At 48.8% G+C, this 17,903-nt stretch overlaps 1 protein-coding gene across 1 annotated transcript; it reads left to right on the forward strand.

The window, feature by feature from the left end:
• The first annotated feature begins 14,097 nt into the window (after positions 1–14,097).
• Positions 14,098–17,663, forward strand: LOC100089774 (GPI-linked NAD(P)(+)--arginine ADP-ribosyltransferase 1-like). The gene is made up of 2 exons (XM_029058641.2): positions 14,098–14,817; positions 17,255–17,663. The coding sequence occupies exons 1-2, from the start codon at positions 14,124–14,126 to the stop codon at positions 17,344–17,346; spliced, it is 786 nt and encodes a 261-aa protein (XP_028914474.2). The 5' UTR covers positions 14,098–14,123; the 3' UTR covers positions 17,347–17,663.
• The last annotated feature ends 240 nt before the right edge of the window (positions 17,664–17,903 follow it).

A 17,903-nucleotide genomic window follows, 5' to 3' on the forward strand; every position in this document is an offset into this window, starting at 1 on the left:
CAACCTGATTCCCCCGTGTCTACCCTAGCACTTAGAACAGTGCTCGGCACACAGGAAGTGCTTAACAAATACCAACATTATTATTATTATTATTTATAAGAAAAACTGAAGACCTCAGCATATCCATGTTCTAGTCCTGGAGAAGACTCTTATGGGGAGCATGGCAGGGTGGGGCTGGCTGCAGCAAGACTTCCAAGGACTTCCAGAGCCACCCAAAAAGTGAAGAGTTTGCAATACAAGAAACTACATGGAGGAAGTGAGTGGGGAGGATAACATGACCACTAATGCCCCCATTTTCACAGAAAATTTATGGTCTCGAGGTATTGACTGCTGACTGTCATAAACAACAGGGTCTCTGGGAAGGTTTATGGGAAAAGGTCCCATATGGAGAAACAGAAAGCACCAACCTGATGAAACTTCCTCTTACAGGAGCTCCACAAACACTCACTTGACCTGGCTTGATTTGGTGTTTGGCCTTGTGGGGCAGAAACAGCTGAGACCTCCCAACCCTGAGCCCTGCTACCCACTTACCAGCCACCAGGAGTTGGGCCCTGCACTGGGTATGGCCTCACTCGGTGTAAAGTCCGGGATGATCTTTTCACCCATGACTTCTCCCTGGCCCTCGACCTTGGGGCTGGCTGCCATCCCATAATGCAGGGCTGCTGACTTTACCAAGTGGTCACTCTCTCACGCCTGGTTTTCTGCATTGACAGGGCCTCATTGCAGCTATGGGAAAGGAACCAGCACTTCAGATCAACCCTGCTTAACACAAGCTGGATTAGGTGACATTCGGTTCATATTAATAATGTTGGTATTTGTTAAGCGCTTACTATGTGCAGAGCACTGTTCTAAGCACTGGGGTAGATAGAGGGTGATCAGATTGTCCCACGTGGGGCTCACAGTTTTAATCCCCATTTTACAGATGAGGGAACTGAGGCTCAGAGAAGTTAAGTGACTTGCCCACAGCTGACAAGTGGCGGAGCCAGGATTCAAACCCCTGACCTCTGACTTCCCAGCCCGGGCTCTTTCCACTGAGCCACGCTGCTTCTCCAGAGGAACCTGGGCCACCAGACCGATGTTGCCGACTTGTTCATTCCAAGCGCTTAGTACAGTGCTCTGCACATAGTAAGTGCTCGATAAATACTATTGAATTGAATGAATGAACCAATGAACCAAGCTATAGGCTAAATAATCAGGGAACTAAACAAATGAAGAAAATACCAGTTTATTCAAAAAGCAGATAGGATGTCCACCTCTCTGAAGATGACTCCCAGATCTACCTCACAAGTCCCAGGCTCTCCCCTGCTCTACAATCATGCACCTTCCTTTGTCTCCAAAACATCACCAAATGCATGTCTCATCTGTTAGTGACTAGACATGCCCCCTAAATCCCATCTCTCTAATCACCATATCCCTGACCTTCTTCCCCACTACTGCTCCACACCAGTTCTCCCCAGCACTCCCCATCAGTTTACTCCCATCCATTACCTCTCCACCTCTCATGCCAACCCCGCCTCTCAGACAAGCAAAGTGTGGCCTGTGAGACCCCGACTTCATCATAGAAAATCTTCCTTTCATCCCTGGCCTGTTCCTAACCTAGTCACTTCTCCTTTTTCAATCAACCAATCAATCATATTTATTAAGCACTTTTGTGCAGTGCACTAACAATAATAATAATTGTGGTATTTTTTAAGTGCTTACTATGTGCCAGGCACTGTACTAAACACTGGATACAAGCAGATTAGGTTGGACACAGTCCCTGTCCCACACGAAGCTCACAGTCTCCCCATTTTACAGATGAGGTAACTGAGGCACAGAGATGTGAAGTGGCTTGCCCAAAACCACACAGCAGACAAGTGGTGGAGCTGGGATTAGAACCCAGACCTTCTGACTCAAGGGCCCGTGCTCTATCCACTACACCATTCTGCACTGTACTAAGCACTTGAGAGAGTTCAGCACAATATAACAGACACATTCCCTAGCACCTGGTTCTCCCCAGATGGCACTGTCTCATCTACCACTCTCTCCAAAGGGGACCTCATCATCTCCCACTCCCATTCACTGGGAAAGAGAGGTGGGGGGCGAGGGGAGGAGTTGATTTCCCTCCATTGCCATTTTCACAATGTCCTTCCACAGTCATCCCTCTATTTTCCTTCCTTCAAAGCCCATATCATCCACCTCTACTTGAGCATTTACTATGTGCAGAGCACTGTACTAAGTGCTTGGAATGTATAATTCGGCAACAGATAGAGACAATCCCTGCCCAGTAACGGGCTCACAGTCTAAATGGGGCAGACAGACAGCAAAGCAAACAGAACAAAATAAAACAAGCCACTCCACTTACCAGTCATAGTCATCTACTGCTCCCCCCAGGCCCCACTTCCAACTTCCCGAACAATTTTGATGCCTTTCTCATATTCCTGCTCTCTTTCTCCATCCCTACACTGATCCTTGGGGACTTCAATATTTACATGGATGTCCTCAATGACACTTCTGTTTCCTGTTTCCTCTCACTCCTCAACTCCACCTTCATGCCTCCTGCCATACCCCACCCATCTCACACACTCACCAATTTGGACACACACTCAATCTCATTTTGCCTACTGAAGCCAAAAACTTGCAAGGAGGAAATAGATTGTAGTACTAGTGTTTCACGCAGCATCACATGCGCTCTCTCGTCCCTGTCAGTCATGCTCCTGTTGGGTCATAGTCTGGGGGGCAACAACCAAAGCAGAAGCTCAATGGAAACTGAAATCAGCCCTGTGAGAAAGGACTCCACACCAGGAAGCGAGTCAGAGGGAGATAAATAGCCAAAGCTGGTCCCCTCTTAGTGATTGAAACTGCCAGTCATTCCCAGAAGCATCTTGAGTTGGGCTACAGGGTTAATCTGATGACTAAAATGGAGAGGAGCATTCAGCTTTAAACCTAGACTGCAACCCCTCAGGATCACAAACACATTCATTTCTATCTTGATTTGTGAGGACCTCAGGAAAATCATACTGGTCTCTGAGCAGAAGCAGGATCCTTTACTTGAGCAAAATGATGTCTGGATTTAGCAACCCCTCTTTTCCTCAGCAGACACACTGGTTTTCTTGATTATTATTATGGTGATTGATAAGGACATGCTATATACAGAGCACTATTCTAAGCCCTGATTCCTACAGCAACTCCAGTTTTGTTTCTAGCACTGCTCCTACAAGGTTGAAAGTCACGATAAGCTCCCCCTCTAGCCTGAAAACGTCCCCTTCTAGGGAAAACTTCCCCTTCTAGGCTGTAAGCTAATTGTGGGTCGGCAACATGTCAACTAACTCTGTTATATTGTTATATTGTTCCCTTCTAAGTGCTTAGTAAAATACTCTCCCCACTTCAAAGCCCTTCTGAAGGCTCACCTCCTCCTAGAGGCCTTCCCCTCCACCTTGCCCCAACTCGCTCTCCTTACTCATCTTCTCTCTCCCCACCCCACAGCACCTATGCACAGACTTGTAATTTTATTTATTTGTATTTATGTCTATTTATTTTTATTGATGTCTGTCACCTACCCCTCTAGACTATGAGCTCACTATGGGCAGGGATTGTCACTGCTGATTGTTGTATTGTACTTTCCCAAGCACTTAGTACCATGTTTTGAACACAAGAAGAGCTTAATAAATACAATTGAATGAATGAATGATTGAACAGGTAAGTCCAATTTCCCTTCTCCTCTTCATCCTTTACAATTCCTCTTGAGATGGTGTCTATTTCCCCAACCTCATTTCATGTGGGAGATGAGAAGCAGCATGGCCTAGTGGATAGAGCACAGGCCTGGGAGTCTGAAGGACCTGGGTTCTAACTTTGAAAATATAAAGTGAAAGTATATCCATGCTCTTCACTTGTCTGCTGTGTGACCTTGGGCAAGCCACTTCATTTCTCTGTTGCTCGGTTACTTCATATGTAGAATGGGGATTGAGGTTGTGAGTACCAAGTGGGACAAGGACTGTGTCCAACTTAGTACAATTCCTGGCTCATAGTAAGTGCTTAAGAAATACCAAAATTATTATTATTATCATTATTATAGGGTCCCACAGGGCTCCTAAGAACCAGCCACCAAAACATGCACCAAGTAGGCCCTTAATGAAGAGGAGGAGGATGGCATCAGCTGTCTGGGTTGATAGACAGCAGTGGGGGAAAAGTAGCTGCCCCAATCTCCCCAGGCTTATAAGATCCATGATGTTCACAGGACAACCCCATTCTATCTTAGGCCAAGTCCCCCAGATCTCTCCTCTAGTCTAAGACATCTGCTCCTCTCAAGGGAAATTGTGGCAGCTACAAAAGTCCAGGGAAAATGAGGAAGAGGCAGACCAGCAGCTAGATAGAGACCATAACAACAATAACAGAAAGGTTGCGGATTATGGCAGAGGACAGAATGTTCTGGAGAAAGTATATCCATGGAGTCTCTATGAATCAGAAATGACTTGATGGCACCTAATAATAATAATAATAATACATTAAGCTTGTCTCAGGGAAATGCAAATTACTCCAGCCAGAAAACTGAATACAAAGTGAAGTCATCCCTGGGTCTCTCCTCTTTCACTCAGCCCTTCCCTTTCCCTCCCTGCCCACCAGGTCTCACCACTCTTGCCCTCCCATCCACCTCCTTACTGACTGCCCTCCACATCCTATTGGCATGCCCTCTGTCCCATTCTGCCCCATGTCTTACCCATTGGATACTCAAATTCACCATGTCCTCTAAATCCAAACTCTCTAATCACCATATCCCTGGCTTTCTTTCCCACATCCCCCACCTTCTCCACACCACTCCCTGGTAACTCATTCCCATCCAATCCCTCTCCTACTCATGCCTACCCCTCCTCATAGCCCAGCCAAGTGTGGTCTGTGGGAGCCCCACTCCATCATAAAAAATCTTCCTTTCATTCCTGGCCTGTTCCTAACCCAGTCACTGCTCCTCCTTTAATCAAGCAATCAATCATATTTATTAAGTGCTGTGTTCAGTGCACTGTTCTAAACACTTGGGAAAGTACAGCACAATATAACATATTCCCTGCCACCTGATTCTCTCTAGATGGCATTCTATCCCCTGCCACTCTCCCCCAAGGGGACCTCCCCAACTCCCACTCTCCATGACTCACTGGGAAAGGGCCAGGGGGAGGATTTGCCTTCCTTCTTTGCTCCAAATGCCACTTTCATGCCATCCCTCCACAACCGTCCCTCTATTTTCCTTCCTTCAAAGCCCATATCATCTACCTCTACCACCCATTCTAGTTACCAGTCATGGTCATCTACCACTGCCTGCCCCCCTACACCACCCAGCCCCACCTCCAAATTCTTGAACCATTTTGATCTCTTTCTCACATTCCTGCTCTCTTTCTCACATTCCTGCTCTCTTTCTCCATCCCTACATTTATCCTCTTTAAAGTCAGGAGGAACACATTCCCCGTTCTCAACGTGCTTACAAACTGACAAAAGAGACAAACATATAAATACTTTCAGAGTTGTATAAATAAACACTTTTTAGATATGCATGAGTGTAAAGGACGGTGTGAATAAATTCAGAACCATGTTCCCTCATTTTTTTCCTGAATTTCTCTTTCACATTTCATCCTTCCTCATGAGTTCTAGAGCACTGACAAAAATTACTGGGCTTCACTGGAAAACCTGAAAAGACTGAGGCATGCAAATAATACAAGGGACTTTGACCAACCTGATTATCTTATATCTACCCCAAAACTTAGTACAGTGACTGGCACATAGTAAACACTTAACAGATACCACCACAATCATCATCATCACTGTTATTATCATTATTACAATGAAGGGAAGATGGATGGCAGAGCAACCCTTCTGCTGGAAAGATAGAGAACACACTCCAGCCAATCTCTGAGCCTGTTTGGGTTTGCCCCTCCTTCCCCATTCTCTGCTTCATAACTGAAGATGGGACACTGTCCTCCCTACAAATGATCCCCAGCCTCCCACTGACCCGATAATGTGAGGAGACGCTCCAGAGATCAAAACAGGTAAGTTCCAAATTTCCCTTCTCCTCTCCTTCTTTTTCAATTCCCCTTGGTATGGTGTCTATTTCCCCCACCTCAGTTCCTGTGGATGATGAGGACAGGGTCCTGCGGGGCTCCACTGAAACGGCCATCACAACATGCACCAAGTAGGCACTCACTGCATGTTCTTGATGATGAGGAGGAGGATGGCATCACCTGACCGGGTTGATAGGGAGAAGTGGAGGGAAAGTAGCTGCCTCAATCATCCCAGGCTAAGATCCATCATATTAATTCATTCATTCAATCGTATTTATTGAGTGCTTACTGTGTGCAGAGCACTGTACTAAGGGCTTGGAAAGTACAATTTGGCAACAGGTAGAGACAATCCCTACCCAACTACGGGCTCACAGTCTAGAGGGAGAGACAGACAACAAAACAAAACAAGTAGACAGATATCACTACCATCAAAATAGATAAATAAAACCGTAGATAAATGCACATCATTAATAAAATAGAGCAATAAATATGTACAAATATACAAGTGTTGTGGGGAAGGGAAGGGAAGGGAGTAGAGCAGAGTGAGAGAGTAGGGGGAATGGGAAGGGGAGGAAGAGCAGAGGGAAAGGGAAGGCTCAATCTGGGAAGGCCTCCTGGAGGAGGTAAGCTCTCAGGAGGGCTTTGGAGAGGGGAAGAGAGCTAGTTTGGAGGAAGTGAGGAGGGAGGGCATTCCAGGTCAGTGGTGGGACGTGGGCCAGGGGTCAACGGTGGGATAGGTGCGAACGGGAGACCATGAAGAGGTTAGTAGCAGAGGAGTGGAGTGTATGGGAAGGGAAGGGAGTAGAGCAGAGTGAGAGAGTAGGGGGAATGGGAAGGGGAGGAAGAGCAGAGGGAAAGGGAAGGCTCAATCTGGGAAGGCCTCCTGGAGGAGGTAAGCTCTCAAGAGGGCTTTGGAGAGGGGAAGAGAGCTAGTTTGGAGGAAGTGAGGAGGGAGGGCATTCCAGGTCAGTGTTGGGACATGGGCCAGGGTCAGTGGTGGGAGAGGCGTGAATGAGGGACTGTGAGGAAATTAGCAGCAGAGAAGCGGAGTGTGCAGGGTGGGCTGTAGAAGGAAAGAAGGGAGGTAAGGTAGGAGGGGGCAAGGTGATGGAGCGTTTTGAAGCCAATAGTCAGGAGTTTTTGTTTCATTAAAAGGTAGATAGGCAACCACTGGAGATTTTTGAGGAGGGGGGTGACATGACCACAGCGTTTCTGCAGAAAGATAATCAGGGCAGTGGAGTAAAGAATAGACTGAAGTGGGGAGATACAGGAGGATGGGAGATCAGAAAGGAGGCTGATGCAGTAATCCAGTCAGGATATTATGAGAGCTTGTACCAGCAAGGTAGCAGTTTGGATGGAGAGGAAATGGAAGATCTTGGAGATGTTGTGAAGGTGAGACTGGCAGGTTTTGGTGACAGATTGGATGTGTGGGGTGTATGAGAGAGCAGAGTCAAGAATCACACCGAGGTTGCGGGCTTGTGAGACAGGAAGGAATTTAGTGCCTTCCACAGTGACTGGAAAGTCAGGGAGATGACAGGGTTTGGGAGGGAAGATAAGGAGCTTAGTCTTGGACATATTGAGTTTCAGGTGGCAGGCAGACATTCATGTAGAGATGTCCCGAAGGCAGGAGGAGATACAAGCCTGGAGGGAGGGAGAGAGAACAGGGGAGGAGATGTAGATTTGTGTGTCAACTGCATAGAGATAATAGTTGAAGCCGTAGGAGTGAATGAGTTCACCGAGGGAGTGAGTATAGATGGAGAACAGAACTGGCCCAAGAACTGACCCTTGAGGAACCCCTACAGTTAGGGGATGAGAAGAAGAGGAGGAGCCACGAAGGAGACTGAGAATGAACAGTCAGAGATATGAGGAGAACCAGGAGAGGACGGAGTCCGTGAAGCCAAGGTTGGATAATGTGTTGAAGAGGAGGGGATGGTTGATATTGTCAAAGATAGCTGAGAGGTCAAGGAGGATTAGGATAGAGTAGAAGCCATTGGATCATTGGTGACCTTTGAGAGGGCCATTTCGGTGAAGTGGAGGGGATAGAAGCCAGATTGGAGGGAATCCAAGAGAGAGTGGGAGTTGAGGAATTCGAGGCAGTGAGTATAGACAACTCGCTCCAGGAGTTTGGAAAGAAAGGGTAGGAGGGAGATAGGGTGATAACTGGGAGGGGCAGTGGGGTCAGAGAGAGTTTTTTTAGGATGGGGGAGATGTGGGCATGTTTGAAGGCAGAGGGGAAGAAGTCGCTCAAGAGTGAGCAATTGAAGATGATCGTTAAGGAGGGGTGGAAGAAAGGGGTGAGAGTTTTTATAAGATGAGAGGGAATGGGGTCCGAAGCACAAGTGGAGGGGGTGGCACTTGAGAGGAGGGAGGAGATCTCCTCTGAAGATACTGCTGGGAAGGATGGGAAACTAGAAGACAGAGTTGAGGGCGGGGAGGGATGGAGAAGGGGGAGGGGTGACTTTGGGGATCTGACACCTGATGGTGTTAATTTTCTTAATGAAGTAGGTGGCTAGATCATTGAGGGTGAGGGATGGAGGAGGAGAAGGAACAGAAGGCCTGAAGAGGGAGTTAAATGTCCGGAACAACTGGCGGGGGTGATTGGCATGGGTGTCAATAAGGAAAGAAAAATAGTTTTGCCTGGCACAGGAGAGGGCAGGGTTAAGACAGGAAAGGATAAATTTGAAGTGAACAAGCTTGGCTTGGTGTTTAGACTTTTGCCAGCAGCATTCAGCAGCTCGAGCATAAGAGCGACGGAGATGGACAGAGACAGAGATCCAGGGCTGTGGGTTAGTGGAGAGAGAGTGACGGAGATGAAGGGAAAGGGGAGCAAGTGAGTTGTGTTGAGAAGAGGAGGGTGGAGTTGAGAGCTGTAATCTGGTCATCAAGAATGGGTAAAGAGGATTAGGGAGGCAAGGTGGGGTATGATGCACTGAGAGAGATGGATGGGGTCAAGAGAGCGGAGGTCTCTGTGGGGGAGTAATACAGATTTACAGGGGGGAGGAGTGTGAGAGAGGAGGCAGGTGAGAAGGTTATGGTCAGGGAGAGGGATTTCAGAGTTGATGAGGGTGGAGGTAGTGCAGCAGTAAGAGATGATGAGATGGAGAGTGTGACCAAGTTGGTGAGTGGAAGAGGTGGGGTGGAGCAGGTGGTTGGCGGAGTCAAGGAGTGAAAGAAGGCAAGCAGCAGAGGAGTCATCAGGTACATCCATGTGGATGTTGAAGTCTCTGAGGATCAGAGCAGGCATGGTAAAGCAGAGAAGGAAGTTGAGAAAGAAGTTGGAGGTGGGACCAGGGAGGTGGTAGATGAAGGCTACAAGAATCTAGAGGGGGTGGTATTCATGGCAAAAGGCCACTCCCTCTTGGGCCAAGTTCCCCAGTTCTCCCCTCCAGCCTGGGTTATCTGCTCTCCTCTGGGAGACTGCGGCAGCTACATTAAGCTTGGCTCAGGGAAAAGTAAATCCCCACAAGAGAACAAAGTGCAGAATGAACCTTCACAATATCGCCAAGATCTGCCCTTTCCTCTCCATCCAAACTGCTACCTTGCTGGTACAAGCTCTCATAATATCCTGACTGGATTATTGCATCAGCCCCCTCTCTGAACTCCCATCCTCCTGTATCTCCCCACTCCAGTCTATTCTTCATTCCGCTGCCCAGATCATCTTTCTACAGAAACGCTCTGGGCATGTCACTCCCCTCCTCAAAAACCTCCACTGGTTGCCTATCAACCTTCACATAAAACGAAAACTCCTCACTCTTGGCTTCAAAGCTCTTCATCACCTAGCCCCCTCCTACCTCACCTCCCTTCTCTCCTTCTACAGCCTAACCCATACACTCCACTCCTCTGCTACTAACCTCTTCACGGTCCCCCGTTCGCACCTATCCCACCGTTGACCCCTGGCCCACGTCCCACCACTGACCTGGAATACCCTCCCTCCTCACATCCACCAAACTAGATCTCTTCCTCTCTCCAAAGCCCTACTGAGCTCACCTCCTCCAGGAGGCCTTCCCAAACTGAGCCCTCCCTTTCCCTCTGTTCCTCCTCTCCTCCCCATTGCCCCTACTCCTCCCTCTGCTCTTGCCCCTTCCCCTCCCCACAGCACTTATGCATATTTGCATATATTATTTATTATTTTATTTTAATGATGTGGTAGATAATAATAATAATAATAGATATATGATTCTATAATAGATAATAGTAGATCTATGATTTATCTTAATGATACTGACCCCAGAGTACTTGTTTTGTCTTGTTTTGTTTTGTTGTCTGTTTCCCCCGTTTAGACTGTGAGCCTGTTGTTGGGCAGGGATTGTCTCTATCTGTTGCTGAATTGTACATTCCAAGTGCTTAGTACAGTGCTCTGCACATAGTAAGTGCTCAATAAATATGATTGAATTAATTAAATGAATGAATGAAGGCATTCCAAATGTTTATTCCAGGGAAAAGGCAGTCCTGTTTGGAGACTCCGGCTACCTGAGGAATCCTGACTGTTTTCTCTGGTCCATGTGTTGTTGCCATCAAACCCAGTAGTGAAACAGCTCTGTCCATTCAGACTTTGAATTATAACCCTTTAGGTAGGAAGGGCACTAGACATGATGAAGCATCAACCTATGTGGGATGTGAGCAAGTGTGAAAGTATGAATGATCCAACCAGCTGGAGCTAGCTACAGGTCAGGGGGAAAGTGGACAGTAGATATGCCCACTTGATCTATGCACACACTCCAAAGCCCCATCCCGCTCCCCGCAGCATTCTTTTCCTCCAGCATGAGAAAGCAGGGTCACTAAGAGGAAAGGGCAGTTAGTTGGGTGAGTACAATTCCTCATCCACAATTCAGCCATCTCCCTCGCTGGCTGCTGGGGGAGCATCTGATAGGGAATAACTGGGACTGCAGGGACTCCATGGGAGGGATGCAGGGTTCCCATCCCAGCAACGCTAGCTCTGTACCTCCCATAGGGCAGAAGCAGGCATCTGGGGACTCTCCTTAGGTGTCCTAGGGCTCCTGTTTGGCCTTAATGTTCCCATCTTCTGGCTCTGGCCCTGGGCTCTTGGAGCCCATTCTCAGTGGCAATTAGGGACACTTGGGCGTTGAGACAAGAATCTAGAGTGACACATGATGCAATCACATCATGACATGTCCAGAGAGAGACATGTTGATGCCATATGCAGTAATTTATGGAGGTCCAATACTTGGCTACCACCGGTCTGCCATGGCAGAACCACCCCAGTCCACTTTGCCGGTCCACCTTGACCTTCCATTTCCCTCCTTCCCTTTTCTCCTTTCCTGTCCCCCATCTTCTCCTCCCCTCCCCTGCATCCCCCACTAGTCCCCCGCTCTCCCCCCTCCTGCACCACCCTCCATTCTTTCCCTACAGTCCCCTCTCCACCTCCTGTCCTTCCCTCCACCCCTCTCTGGCCTCACCTTCTGCCCCCCTCCCATATTGACCTCCACCCCTCTCTCCTCTACCCCCTTATTGGTGCACCCTCCAACTGCACCCTCCAACCCCTCCCATACCACCCTCCTATAGTTCCCATACCACAATCCATCCCCCTCCTGTTCTGTCTTCCACTTCCCACTTGTCCCACCCTCTGCCCCCTCCCATACCACCCTCACTCCTCACTGTTCCCACTTTCCACCTCCAAACCTCATTTCCCTCTACCCTCTCCTGTTTTGGGGCAGGGACAAGGGTTGGGAATCCTCTGGACTGGCAAACTCTCCTATGCCTGCAACATTCTCACAAGAATGATACCAGGTGGCAGTATACCCCCACCCTGGGGTACCCAATGGTCACCCTCCCAAGTAAACCCACCAACCCTTCTGGCACTGAGTCAAGCACAGTATTAATGAGCACCTGTTGTGTGCAGACCACTGGGCCAAAGGCTTGAATGGAGTGCAATAAAGGGAGTAGACCTCATCTCTGTACTCTGTACTCAAGGAGCTTACAATCTAGCAGGGGAGGCACACATTAAGAGGCACACTCTAGGCTTCAAGGCTCTCCATCACCTTGCCCCTTCATACCTCTCCTCTCTTCTCTCTTTCTACTGCCCACCCTGCCCGCTCCGCTCCTCTGCCGCCCACCTCCTCACCATCTCTCGGTCCTGCCTATCCCGCCGTTGACCCCCGGGCCACATCCTCCCACGGTCCTGGAATGCCCTCCCCCCCTCACCTCTGTCAATCTAATTCTCTTCCCCTCTTCAAATCCCTACTTAAAGCTCACCTCCTCCAAGAGGCCTTCCCAGACTGAGCTCCCCCCTTTTTCCCTCTGCTCCCTCTACTCCCCCTTCACCTCTCCGCAGCTAAACCCTCTTCTCCCCCCTTTCCCTCTCCTCCTCCCCCTCTCCCGTCCCACCCCCTCAGCACTGTACTCATCTGCTCAACTGTATATATCTTCATCATCCTATTTATTTTGTTTAATGAGATGTACATCACCCTGATTCTATTTATTTGCCATTGTTTTTATGAGATGTTCTTCCCCTTGACTCTATTTATTGCCATTGTTCTTGTCTGCCTGTTTCCCCCGATTAGACTGTAAGCCCGTCAAAGGGCAGGGACTGTATCTGTTGCCGATTTGTACATTCCAAGCACTTAGTACAGTGCTCCGCACATAGTAAGTGCTCAATAAATACTATTGAATGAATGAATAAGAAGTTACAGATAAGAGGAAGAAAGAAAAGTGGCTATGAAGATGAGTGAATTTGTATTCCCCTCATTCTCCCCCTCCCCATCTCCCACCTATCTCAACCCCACAGAGCTCCCTGCAGAGAGAATGAGGTCCAAACCAGTGCCCGCTTCAGCGCTACTGCTGTGGCTGCTAGCTGCCACCATCTTGCAGTCCCTCCAGGTAATAATAATAATAATGTTGGCATTTGTTAAGCATTTATTATGTGCCAAGCAGTGTTCTAAGCGCTGGGGTAGATACAGGGTAATCAGGTTGTCCCACACGAGGCTCACAGTCTTAATCCCCATTTTACAGATGAGGTAACTGAGGCACAGAAAAGTGAAGTGACTTGCTCACAGTCACACAGCTGACAAGTGGCGGAGCCAGGATTCAAACCCATGACCTCTGACTCCCAACCCCATGCTCTTTCCACGGAGCCAAGATGCTTCTCTATGGGCGAAGGGGCTTCCACCAAGAGGAAGGGAAGGGTGCCCGCAGGGCTGGAAAACCTACTTCAGGCCTCAGATGAAAAGTCCAGACCAGAGGTTGGCGGGGACACACTATTCTCAGCCTCCACCCAGGCAGGAAAGGCAGAAGGACTGAAAAAAGTGGGAGGGATTGGGGCAATGTCTTACTTCAGTCCTGAGACTTCAGGACTGAGGAACTGCAAGGAAGAATCGATGGCAGGGGTGGCAGCTTGGGCAGTACCACCTACCCTCTCTCAACCTGCCCATCGAGTTCCCACCGGGGCCTGCGGTGCAGCAAGTCAGGAGGCAGGCAGGGGGACAGCACACAGATGAGTGAACTCAAAGTTTTCTATGTTCGGGACCCATTTCCAATGAAAGTGACAAGAGTGCAATGCCGGTGCTGTGCCAGAGCCCTATGACCCACCAGGCCTTGGGAGTCGCTGTGGTCCTCGCCACCCATATTACCAAGTGATTTTTCTGGGTTCTTTCAAGCCGTGTCAGTTTCATGGCAAGCCGGAGGTGGTTCTCCAGTCAGCAACCCGCACCACTGACGGCCCTGTTCCAGCAGCAGTTCCCGTTCTTACAGAGCTGGGTCTAGAACCCTGGTCTCCCGGTGCTCGTGGGTGAGGCAAGCGTGCACTTCCTGGCCATGCTGCACCCCAGGGGTTGTTAGCTTTGGGCTTTTGGCCTTATGAACAGCCCAAAGGAAGACACTGCCCATCTGTCCAGGCCTCCTCCAGATACTGATTTTCAGACCTAGGCCTCTTCCACTGGGCCAATAAGGTAGTGGGCACTGTCTGCCTGTCTGCACTAGGGGGAAGGGCCATTCTCCTAGAGGCAGGGGGGCTGGTGAAATGATCTGGAAATATCACTTCCTTCCCTACTATTGTCAAGGAGCTTCCCATTAAGCTCTTTCAGTGACCCTCTCTTCCCAAACCAGGCCATCAATCCCTCCCTTGCCAGTGAATCTATACTGGACATGGCTCTAGATTCCTTTGATGATCAGTATATCAACTGCACTCAAGAAATGGAACGCGAGCTGGATGCCCTGAATCAGACTGAGTTCACCAACAATGCTATCTATGCCAAGGCTTGGAAGGTTGCCACTGACAAATGGGCAGAGGTCAGAAGAACACAACAGTTCCCTTGGCCCCCAGGCTTCCGGGAAGAGCACGCGGTGGCTATTCTGGCCTACACTCTTGAAGAGCAACCTCTGTACGTGAAGTTCAATAGTGCCGTGCGTGAGGCTGGCCGTTCACGGAACCACTACATGCAGTCCTTCCACTTCAAGACCTTCCACTTCCTGCTGACCCGAGCAATCTCCCTGCTGCAGGGGGAGCAGACCCCTAAATGCCACATGGTGTACCGGGGTGTGCTAGACAAGCGTTTCCAGGCCAAGACTGGGAAGACCATTCGCTTTGGCTCCTTCACCTCCTCTTCCCTGAATGAAGAAAGAGCCCTTGAGTTTGGCAGCGCCACTTTCTTCACCATCCAGACCTGCCACGGGCCCAGAATCAGACAATTTTCCCAATTTTACTATGAAAATGAGGTGCTCATCCCCCCCTATGAGAGTTTCCAAGTCATCGACTCCAGAAGTGGGGCCCACAGCTCCAATGAAATCCACCTACGGTCCATGAACAAGACCAGAACCTACAACTGCGAGTACATTAAAGGTGAAAGGGCTAAGGGGTAAGGGAGATGAGCAGAAGGAGATGGGCAGGCTGAGGAATGGGAGGGATGACACACAGGTGGGTTAGGGGTATAGGAAAGGAAGCCTTTTGGGAATCGGGGCAAAGGGATGACAGAGTGAGGGGAATAGGAGGGAAAGGAGAGGATGGGGAGTTTGGGGGGATGGGGATTGGGAGAGTGGGGAAGATGGGAGTTGGGAATCAGAGAATGTGTTCCCCAAGAGAGTGAGTGTAAAGGGAGAAAAGCAAGTGGCCCAGCACTGAGCCTTGTGGGTCACCTATATCAATCAATCATTCTTTTTGAGCGTTTACTCTGTGCAAAGCACTGTACTAACTGCTTGGTAGAGTACAACATAGAGTTGGTATACACATTCCCTGACCACAAGGAGCTTACTGTCTAGAGGGAGTTAGGGAATGAGTTGCGGAAGGAAAAACAGCAAAGGAAACAGAGAAAGAGCAGTCAGAGAGGTGGGATGATAACCAGGAGAGTACCTAGTCTACAAAACCAAGATCAGAGAGCACTCTAAGGAAAAAGCAGTCTGCAGGGGTTGAGGCATGACAGTGTTAAAAGTGGCTGAGAGGTGTGAAAAGATTGGGTCAGAATAGAATCTCTTGCCCTTGAAAGGAGGAAGTCACTGGAGATCTTACAGAGATGGCAGAGTCTCAGTTGGGTGTAGTGGGCTCATAATAGAGTTGGTGAAGAGGAAGTCAAGACTAGACTACTCCAAGAGGCCTTCCCAGACTGAGCTCCTCTTCTCCCTCTACTCCCTCTGCCACCCCCCCTTTACCTCTCCACAGCTAAACCCCCTTTTTCCCCTTTTCCCTCTGCTCCTCCACCTCTCCCTTCCCATCCGCATAGCACTGTACTCATCCGCTCAACTGTATATATTTTCATTACCCTATTTATTTTGTTAATGAATTGTACATCGCCTTGATTCTATTTAGTTGCCATTGTTTTTACGAGATGTTCTTCCCCTCGACTCTATTTATTGCCATTGTTCTTGTCTGTCCATCTCCCCCGATTAGACTGTAAGCCCGTCAAACGGCAGGGACTGTCTCTATCTGTTGCCAACTTGTTCATCCCAAGCGCTTAGTACAGTGCTCTGCACATAGTAAGCGCTCAATAAATACTATTGAATGAATGAAAGTCAAGGAGTTTGGACAGAAAGGGGAGGAAGAAGATGGGGCAATAGTGAATGGGGACCTGTAAGATTCACAGGGGATTTTTGTTTAGAAGAGAACTTGAGTGGGTTTGAAGGCAGAATAGAGGGTTTGGACTTTGGCACCATTCATTCCATCGTTCATTCAACCATATTTATTGAGAACTTACTGTGTGCAGAGCACTGTACTAAGCATTTGGAAAGTACAATTCAGCAATAAAGACCAGGCTTACACTCTAGAAGCAGGGAGACAGATATCAAAACCAGTAAACAGGCTTCAGTATAAATAAATAATATAGACATATACACATCAAAACAAGTGAACAGGCATTAATACAAATAAATAGAATTATAGATATATGCACATATATACACAAATGCTGTGGGGAGGGGAGGAGGGTAGAGCAAAGGGAACTAGTCGGGGCACTGAAGGAGGGGAGGGCTAGAAGAAAGTCCAGAAGAGGCTGATGGTTGCCTGAGTTGAGTGGGTTCAGAAGGAAACCAGCTCACGGTTCCTCCCAGCCTTCTGAAACTTTTGTTGAAGACAGAATCCTAGGCTGCATGTACAGTGGGACTGACCCATGACATTGACTGGAAACATACACACACAAACACACACACACATGCAGACAACCATATAAACACACTTATACTAGGCTGACAACATATTCTAACAATAATAATAATAATAATGTTGGTATTTGTTAAGTGCTTACTATGTGTCGAGCACTGTTCTAAGTGCTGGGGCAGATACAGGGTAATCAGGTTGTCCCACGTGAGGCTCACAGTTAATCCCCATTTTACAGATGAGGGAACTGAGGCACAGAGAAGTGAAGTGACTTGCCCACAGTCACACAGCTGACAAGTGGCAGAGCCGGGAGTCAAACTCACGACCTCTGACTCCGAAGCCCAGGCTCTTTTCCACTGAGCCATGCTGCTTCTAATTGGTCTGAAGCTGCCAGGGGTGTTGTTGTTGGCAGAGGAGGAGTAGAGATTTAGGACATCAACAGTCTGACCACTGAGGCCAACATTCGCTGGATAGGGGTCGAAGCCGCCCTGCTTCCTTCCTCCCTCCCCTCGCCCAGACATGACCTAGAATGGATTGGGGTCAGCCACTGCATCTGCTCTAGTCTGCTGAGCAGCACCCTGATATCGGCCTTGGGGAGAATTTCCCTGCTGGTGAGGCAGAGGGATGGACAGGATGACCTCTAATCTCCTCAGGTCACTGGCATTATCATGTCTCTTTCTCTTTCCATTCCCAGGAGCAGCAGCTACAGGAACCAAGGCCCTTCTCTGGCCACTGCTCCTGTTCTGGAGCACCTGGTTGGTGTTGAGCCCCTTGGGGCCTTTCTGATACCCAATCCAGAAGCAGCGGTCCCCAGCCCTGGAGGAATCTGGAGCTGGCATGCCCCTGGACTGACAAATGATGGACGGGATCAAGCATGAGCAGAAACCAGGAAGCAGGAGGCCCTCTTCCAGGCTGAGCAAGGGGGGCAGGAACAAGGGGCTCTGGGCCTGGAAGAGGGCAGACAGAAGGGGAAAGTAGGGGCGGGGATGAGCATGGTTGACAAGATCACCATTTCTCTGATGGAGGGGAAGCAATGTGCAAAGTGGAAAGAACACAGTCCTGGGAGTCAGAAAATCTGAGTTCCAATTCTGGCTCATCGCTTATCTGCTGTGTGACCTTGAGCAAGTCATTTAACTTCTCTATCCCTCACTTAACTCATCTGTGAATTGGATATCAAGTCTGTGAGCTCTGTGTGGGATATGGACTGTGTCGAACCTGATTATCTTGTATCTACCCCAGCGCTTAGTACAGTATCTGGCTCATAGTAAGTGCTTAATAAAAGATAGTATTTTCTGCCTCCAAGCCTCATCCAACCCAGGACACTGGGCAAGGGAAAACCATCC

This window comes from Ornithorhynchus anatinus, chromosome 2 (genome assembly GCF_004115215.2).
Source record: "Ornithorhynchus anatinus isolate Pmale09 chromosome 2, mOrnAna1.pri.v4, whole genome shotgun sequence".
In the NCBI taxonomy this organism is placed as follows: Eukaryota; Metazoa; Chordata; class Mammalia; order Monotremata; family Ornithorhynchidae; genus Ornithorhynchus; species Ornithorhynchus anatinus.

What these genes read in the sequence shown, in the direction of transcription:
- LOC100089774 (XM_029058641.2), top strand. Translation starts at nt 14,124, where the DNA reads ATGGCTCTAGATTCCTTTGATGATCAGTATATCAACTGCACTCAAGAA. An exon ending in CAACTGCGAGTACATTAAAG is followed by an intron (nt 14,818 to 17,254) that starts GTGAAAGGGCTA and finishes TTCCATTCCCAG; the next exon opens with GAGCAGCAGCTACAGGAACC.